Source organism: Cynoglossus semilaevis, chromosome 9 (genome assembly GCF_000523025.1).
Source record: "Cynoglossus semilaevis isolate Cse_v1.0 chromosome 9, Cse_v1.0, whole genome shotgun sequence".
Classification (NCBI taxonomy): domain Eukaryota; kingdom Metazoa; phylum Chordata; class Actinopteri; order Pleuronectiformes; family Cynoglossidae; genus Cynoglossus; species Cynoglossus semilaevis.
Window position 1 is genome coordinate 1,687,536 of NC_024315.1, and position 8,854 is coordinate 1,696,389.

Consider the following 8,854-nt stretch of genomic DNA (forward strand, 5'->3'; position numbering starts at 1 on the left):
TTCACCCCGTTGACTTCAGAGTTTTTTTTGTTTTTCCTTCTGTATCAGCTGATCAGTGCCTCATTACTGCGTCCTTCCTGAAGTCAGAGTATCTTCTTCACTTCCACAGGTGGAGCTGCTGAAGCAGTTATTTCTGCTCCACTTACTGACACACTCTGTCACCCCAACTGCCTCCACACTGAGTGGCTGGGTTCTCTGTGTGTGTGGGGGGGGGGGGGGGGGGGGGGGGAGTCAGACAGAATTCTCTTACAGTGAATTGGTCTCAGACTAAAACACTGGCTCTGGTATCAGTACACATGTACTACTGTGTACCTGGTATTTATTCGTTCACCTTCTTGAAGCCAGTGATCACAGCTGAGATGAAACCAGACCGAGGCAGAGGACGACGGAACAGAACCTGTCTGTACCTCAACAACCACAAAAACCTCCGTTTCTGGAAATGGTCGTTGGCAGAATAAAATAAAATAATCAGTTCCTGAGGAACACGTGAATAATCTGTGAGGAAGTCGTTCTCCTGTTGGATAATAAATCGGTTCGTCCACAGAGAGAATCCCTCAGCGTTTTATCAGACCCAGCGTTTGATGAGTTGCTAAATATTTCTTATTTTCTCTCTGACGGTGTCAGTTAATACATCAACACCTCATACAAGGCCACGTCAAACACCCTGACTGATGCCCCAGCCCAGGGTTTCTTCCTTCATGTCGTCAACGTGAGCAACTGAACATTGTTGTTTACGGCTGAATATTACAGTAAGAAAACCGCGGAGCACGGACCCAACTGTGACCGTGAAGGAACTGTCACATGGTTGGTAACACGACCAGCTGTCACACGGTAACACGACCTGCAGTCACATGGTAACACGACCAGCTGTCACATGGTCACACGACCTGCTGTCACATGGTAACACGACAAACAGTCACATGGTGAAACCACAGAGTGACTGAAGGAACACTTTGTTCATTATTCCTGCAGGTGGCGCTGTAACAGCAGTAGTGATTACATTTCCATGGTACTCACCGCTGTGGTTTCCCTGGTTCCAGGTACCGTCTCGCTGGTCTACCTGGAGACTACCAGGAGAAGAACATCAGCAGTCCAGAGACCAACTACTGTCTGCTGAAGGACCTGATCATCTGGACTCAGTACCAGATCCAGGTGGCTGCCTACACCGGAGCTGGTCTGGGGGTCTACAGCAGCCCCGTCACTGAGTACACGCTGCAAGGAGGTAAAGTTGGACAAGAACACACACACACACACACAGGAGAGAGAGAGAGAGAGAGTCAGGTCACCAACAACCAGCTGAGCTCTTTGTGAATCCTCAGCTGCTTCACTGGTCTGAATCTGTCAGGAACAAATGTATCAACGAGGTGGAGATCAGTGATTCTCAACTGATGGGGAGTGGCCCAAAAGTGGGCTGTTGAGGGAACATTTTAGCAGCACCTGTCTATTCAGACTCCTTAACAGAAAAGTTTTCTTAAAATTTCTTTTTGAAAATTATTTTTGTTGAAAAAATTTTTTTGAAAAATTTTTTTCTTGAAAAATTTTTGTTGAAAAATTTTTTTCTTGAAAAATTTTTTGAAAAATTTCTTTCTTAAAAATTAAAAAAAAAAATTTTTTTGTGAATTTTTTGTTTTGAAATTTTTTTTTCAGTAGTTGCTACAGCAAATCCATCTGTCCCTGTTCTCTGCATCTCCTCTGACTCCAACTATCTATCTCAGTTACCCATCTTTGACTTTTATTAAACAAGTTTTTTCCACACCTCAGTTTGAACTGACCTTTGACCTCTGTCTAAAGGAACCTTCTGTAAAATCACAACTGTTGTTTTAAGCCGACCTCCCTCCGACCTCCCTGGATCTCCCCCGTCCAGAGGGTGTGGGATCACTGCCCTGCAGTCGGCTCCACCAGACGTGATGGTGTAATAAATACTTCATTTTAATAAACAAGACGACACAGGAAGACACTTTCAACTCCCCGTGTTTAAATCAATGCAGCGGTGGAGGCCGAGGAAACGGGGTGAGGCGAGAACGTAAGGGAGGAGGTGAGGAGGCAGCCCCCGGGGGTAAATCTCCTTTAAACACGTGCCCCACTCCTCCTGACTTTTATTCCCTCAGTAAACTGTCGTTATTACAGACGGACCAGAGCACACGCTCACGCTCACACGCCGCTGCACGTGTGCACGTAAAGCTCACAGTCATCATTACAAGAGTTCAGGACAGGTTTATGGACTGGAGCTCATTAATTATTCTAATGTGCTTTAATGGGAGCCGAGGTTTTCACTCTCACCGACACAAAGTCCTGGAGACGACGGTGGTGGAAATCACCGTTAACATAACATTTCTCTTTCCCACCACACTTACAGACACAGAACTCACTCCCCCCCCAACTCCCCCGAGGACATAGTTTAGTGTTTAGAAACTGCCCCCCAGGTTGATCATCAACCTACAGTGAGGAGAAAGAGCGTCTTTACTCTCAGTTTATCTCCACGATGCCTTCACTGACCAACCTCTGCTCCGTCTCACTGTCTTTAAGTTTCCTTTTCCACCAGTTTTCTTCATCTCTTTTCTCTTCCCCCCCCCCCCCCCCCCCACCTCTCTGCCACTCACATCATGCAATAGCACTTCATCATTCCGCAGCACGGCGTCAGTATAATTCTTTCCCATCTGAGCGTCACAGCCAAGTCTTCAGTTTTCTGGGATTTTTTTGCGATGCTAACCCGTAGCCTAGCATGAATAAAACAATGAAGTCTAGAGAAGCCACATGGCTCACCACGGGAGTTTCTTCCAGCAGTGTAGGCCTACCGCACCAGCAGTGTAGGCAGTCTTAGCCTGCAGTAAATATAAGTTTAAAGAACAAGAATGAACCTTTGGATTTGGATGAAAAGTCCAAACGGTTCCTTCAACAAAGAGTTCTACAGTCGAAGGAACGTGCTGATAAATCTGTCAGATGAGTGAGTGATGCAGATTGTTTCTGTCCAGTGTTGAGTTTCTGCTCATTTAACAGTGAAGTACTCACTCAGTTCAAATGTCATGACTGCGTTTGTCCATTAGGGGGTTCTGTTGTAATCAATAAATGATGATGTGCTGGTAATTAGAGCTGACACGGCGTCTTTGTCCCAGGACTTATTTGGCGACGTGACTGAACAACAGCAAATGAACTCATTCATAGTGTCCTCCCTCTGCCCTCTCGAACTCAGAGACACTGAAAGACGTAAAAGATTTAATTAATGGTGGTAGAAGTTTCCGTGGCGTCGGCGTCAGTGACGGGTCAGTGCTGTAATCTCACTCTGTCACCGCTGCTGTAACAATACGTCCAGTGAAGAAACGAACAACAGAGATGTGACAAATTCTACTGAGAAACTGGGTCATTTCACCAAAGGAGAAAAGAGAGTTCTTTGGCATTTAGCTCCTGTGAGCAAGGCACTTTTTTTTTTTTACTAATTAAAATCTGAATTCCTTTCCAACATGAAATATTAAAGTATTTCTTTAACAGTCTGAGCACACGGCGGTGGAAGCTGTTTATTTCTGCACCTTCAGGCTGCAACTCTGTTTTCTTTGGTATTAACCCCCCCCCCCCCCCCCCCCCCCCCCCACGCCATCAGTCAGATCTGGAGTGACTAAGTGTGGCATGTATGTTCTTTTTGTGTGTGCAGTTCCCACAGCTCCTCCACAGGAAGTGGAAGTTGTAGCTATTAACTCCACCACCATACGGTTCACCTGGAAGCCCCCGCCCCAGCAGTTCATCAACGGGATCAACCAGGGCTACAAGGTAAGCTGCTGAAGAGACGTTCACCTTGTTAGAAGAACCTGCTCACATTCAGCTGCGTGTACCGTGGTCACGTCACCTGGTTTAAATGGTAGTAAAGAGTAACCAGTCCTTAACCAGTCCTTAACTAGTCCTTAACCAGTCCTTAACCAGTTGGTGTGTTTACTTTACTTTGATTTCATTTTTTAATAAGGAACTCTGTTTGGCTGTTGACTCAAACTTTTATTTTTCAGACGTTCATTTAACGCTGTGGTGAATGTGAAACAGGATTTATTTATTTTAATCCCGTAACAAACTGGAACATGGACGGGTTCTGATCCACGGCCGTCGATTTAGGTCCAGGACAAAACAAACACAACAGTTTCTGCACTGAATCGTTGTGTAACTGAATTTAATGTGTGAAAACATGAGTCAGTCACAGTCCTGGGTGTCAACCACAGTCCCCCCCCCCTCAATAATATAATAATAATAGTTAGACAAGAATCTTAATCTTGTGTTTTTTCATGTTTTTCCTGTTTTTTGTTGAATTCCTTCGTTGGACCTGAGGAGTGGAACGTTCTCTGTGTTCATGAATACCTGCGTGAGAACATTTGTCTGTTTGTTTTTTGGAGGGGGTGTTTTAGCTCCAAGGTCTTGTCCCAGGATGCAGTGCTTCTCTGCTGTTTACTCTTCCACTTCACCCAGCCAAGTGTGGGGGGGGGACTGGGGGGGTGGATTAAACTGATAAAAATAGGAACAAAGGACTGAAGTGAAATAAGAGATTAGAAGTGAGAAGCTCTAAGTAGGATATTGTTGATCTGGGAGGGTGGATGGGTGGGGGGGGTTGGCTGATCTACATGTTCTAGTTCTCTACTCTGCTGTGCCAACCAGCCCCCGAGGAACCGATTACCATGACAAAGACAAACACGTCACGTTCTTGCAGGGCATCGGTTCCATGTGTTTGTGTTAAAGACAAAACTACGATGTTGTTTGACGACGTCTGTACACGAGCGCCGCCGCGTCACGTGAGCGAGTTGACGACGGTTCTGAGGAGAGGATAAAAGGAAAATATATTTTCCAGCATCGTCAAATACACATGAAAATACACGGCTGAATATTTACAGTACCACAGCAGTACTACTGTTTGGTCTCTGATAATGAATCATTCAGATTATTTATTCAGTTTAATGCACTTGTTGTTGTTGTTTGTTTGGTTTTTTTGCCCTGAAGTTTGACTGTTTTCTTACTTTGTTGACGCTGAGTGAACATCCTGTTCATGAGCTCCACAGAGGTCAAAGGTCCTGACACTGATGAATAACTGACTACAGTACACCTCCAGTAATGCTAATGTTAATGCTAATGCTAATGTACACCCACCAACAACACACAGACCAATTACCATGTTAAACAGAACGCCCCCTCCCTGTCAGTTCTGTGAGTGTCGGCCCGGTCACCGTCGACCGTGGCCCGTGTCTCGTTATGAATATCTGAGTGGACTGTGTGGCAATAGAACAAATGTAGCAGGAAGGTTCCAGAATACCAACCACCGCCCACACACACACACACACACACACGTTCATTTTTCATTAGGCTTTCATTTGAACCCATGTTCAGACTGGGTTTTATGGTCACTGCTGTAATGACACGTGATGGCCACTGGGGTATTTTACATACATGACATTTTCACTTTGGATCCAAACGTTTGTTCTTTTTTTCCTGGAGAGATTTTCATTTGGTGTTTGTGTTCATGAACCCAACAAAGGTCTGAAGGTCAGACTGTTTTTGTCCATCATTGTTCTCCGTAGCTGCTGGTCTGGCCGGAACATTCTCCCGAGGATCTGATCCTGGTCACCAACACCCCAGACTACCCGGGCTCTCGGCACACGGGTCTGGTCACTGGACTCCAGAAGTTCACCTGGTACTTTGGTGCCACGCTCTGCTTCACCACGCCGGGGGACGGCCCCCGCAGCCCCCCCACCCTGGTGCAGACCCACGAGGATGGTGAGTATTGCAGCAGCAGTAACAGCAGCAGCAGTAACAGCAGCAGTAACAGCATCAGTAACAGCAGCAGTAACAGCAGCAGCAGCAGCAGCAGTAACAGTAACAGCAGCAGCAGCAGCAGTAACAGCAGTAACAGTAACAGCAGCAGCAGTAACAGCAGCAGCAGTAACAGCAGCATCAGCATCAGCAGCAGTAACAGCAGCAGTAACAGCATCAGTAACAGCAGCAGTAACAGCAGCAGCAGCAGTAACAGCAGCAGTAACAGCAGCAGTAACAGCAGCAGTAACAGCAGTAACAGCAGCAGTAACAGTAACAGCAGCAGCAGTAAGAGCATCAGCATCAGCAGCAGCATCAGCAGCATCAGCATCAGCATCAGCATCAGCAGCAGCAGCAGCTGAGAGAGAGCCAAGTCGTCCAAATCTCCTGGTAAAAGCTGGATCAGGAGGACAAGCTTTGGTCAAACACAGCAGGAAATGTGGGAAAATATTGAAAGTGAGCTTCCAGTAAAACTGCTGAGGTGATCGGACAGACGCAGAGTAAAGGGGGGGTCAGAGGGGTGGGTTGGGGGAGGGGGTAACAGATGTACTGACACCTGTAAACACTGGAGTGAAAAGGACCAGAGAAAAAAATATGATGTGAAGAAAACAGAGGCTGGAACCAGGACTTTCTTCAGTCGTGTCACGTTCTCACATGCTGAGAGAGAGCCAACGTGTGTGTGTGTTGAGGTTTAAACCTGGTGTGTGTGTGTGTGTGTGTGTGTCTCTGTGTCTTCAGCTCCTGGTCCAGTCCGTCACCTGAGTTTCACTGAGATCTTAGACACGTCACTCAGAGTCAGCTGGGCGGAGCCTGAGGACAAGAACGGCATCATCACTGGTAAGTACACCATCATGACAGCTAGTACTACTACTAGTAGTACTAGTACTAGTACTACTACTAGTACCAGTACTACTAGATGTTCAACTTTTGTTCAACTTCATGACGTTTCAACAGCATCAGGTCAAAGGTCAAAGAGCCTATCACGGAGCCTAGCGACTGTTGAACTGCAGTGATTAACAGACTCCCCCTGCTGGTCTCCGTCAGCATTACTCTCAGGAGTGTTTGGGGGTTTTTCAGTCAAGGTCACCTTGAACATTTACTCCTTCCTCCTCATCTAGCTGCTAATCCGACACCTGGTCACCAAGGAGACGGACCAGGGAGCGTTCCCTCGCCCCACGACTTTAAACACACACACACATTTAAAGTGTGTGAAGTGTGATGTATGACTGTGGAGATACAGAGGGACAGATGGGGGGGGGCTGACTCCCCCTGCACCCCCACCCCTTACTTTGACTTCCTTCGTGTGTGTGTGTGTGTGTGTGCTAACATCTGTATTAAGTCGGCGTGTTGTCCGCCCCCTGCAGGTTACGTCTTGTGGTGGCAGGTGTCAGACCTGGAGCCGACTCGTGTGGAGCGCTCTCTCTCCAACTCCACCCTGCAGCACCAGCTGACCGGCCTTACCTCCACCACCGTGTACACCCTGCAGGTGGCAGCGTTGACTGCTGCGGGTCAGGGAGCGGTCACATCTTCCACCGTCTCCACGGGAGTTCCACCAGGTGTGACACACACACACACACACACACACACACACTCACACACACTCAGATTCAGTGACGGTGACGGTGTAGCGGAGGAAACCTGCAGTCTCTGTGGGTGTCGGTGTTGTTTCACAGTCAGATCAGTTCATGTAGCGTTCATCCATCAATCACAGACTCACACACACACACACACACCGTCTGTGTGTGTGTGTGTGTGTGTGTGTGTGACTGGACTGAGGCCAAGCTGTAATCATCATTAGTTGTAATTAACTGCAAATGGAAAAGTGGGAAACGATGGATGGGGTTGGAGAGGAGATGGGAGGAGATGGGAGGAGTGGGGGGGCGGAGGTGGGGGGGGGAGACAAAAGTGCTACAGAGGAAACATGCCAGAAAGAGACAAAAATACCTCTGAAGAAGAGAAGAGGCTCCAGTGAATGAAATAAAGAAGATAACCCACGTCGTCACTGCAGCAGGAGTTTTTTTTTTTTTTTTTTTTTGTCCTAACATTTTCTGATTATTAATTCATGAATAACACCAATGAAAAAAGTGAGCGAGAGATGGATACAGAGAGTTTTTAGGTTCCTCATTAATTCATGGAAGCAAAAGGCTGGAGAAAAGTCGAAGAAATGAAGATTAGGAAGGAGGGAAAAAAGGAAATAAAGGAGTGAGCGGCGAGGAGAGATCCACGGAGTCTGCTCTGCTTTATTTATTCATGTATTCATGGAGTTGAAGAAATTTGTCATTCATCTGAGCAGAGGCGCTGATATCAACATTTCCACGTTAGAACCGTACGAGCTGCTGCGTGTGTTTACAACCACGGCAGCTGATCGCTGTCATTTCTCTTTTGTTCCACACGTGTTCTTCACAGTCCAGAATAAATCGCCTTGTTTCCATAATGACTACATCCAGAGCCGTGGTCCCGCAGTCGTGGGGGGGCGCAGCCCCTCCCTGATGTGTCCCCTGTCGGTCTGACGCGGTGGAGTCAGGGGTTCATATTCAGCCACATCAGAACAGGAACATGATGTTCATGATGAGGAGGCAGTGGCTCAGCTGCCGTCACGATAAAAAAAGAAACAAAGACATAAAATAAATATTAATATTCTCCACTGATCTGTGTTAAAGATGGATTTTTGACTTTTTATTAAGTAAAAATCGCCGAATTTGAGTATTTCACATTCAAATCCAGAGCAGAAATCCCGGGTGAAGCAGCTGCTGTGACTCTGACTGACGATCCAATCAAACTGGGTCACATGACGCGGGCCCGTTTCTGTTCCAGCCAATAAAGAGCAGAGAAAAGTCAGTAGATGAGGCAAACAGTACTCCGCCTCACCTCCAGGGGTCGTACGTGAACTAAAAGTCAACGCCAAACTAGAGCCAGTAGTCGGTGAAGAACAAGGGTCAACGTCAGTGTCAACGTCAGCGTCAACATCAACGTCAACGTCAGCGTCAACAGCAACAGCAACAGCTCCGTCTGATCAGACTGACTATGGATTGTATTTCAAGACGGAAACGTTTCTCCAAACTGGACTTCCGGTCCAAAC

At 46.9% G+C, this 8,854-nt stretch overlaps 1 protein-coding gene across 1 annotated transcript in view; it reads left to right on the forward strand.

The window, feature by feature from the left end:
* sdk1b (sidekick cell adhesion molecule 1b) overlaps window positions 1-8,854 on the forward strand; it is a 148,520-nt gene that overhangs the window by 113,745 nt on the left and 25,921 nt on the right. Inside the window, 5 exon segments of the mRNA XM_025058662.1 lie at window positions 1,041-1,222; window positions 3,647-3,762; window positions 5,544-5,739; window positions 6,514-6,612; window positions 7,140-7,331. Coding sequence (XP_024914430.1) covers window positions 1,041-1,222; window positions 3,647-3,762; window positions 5,544-5,739; window positions 6,514-6,612; window positions 7,140-7,331 — 785 coding nt within the window.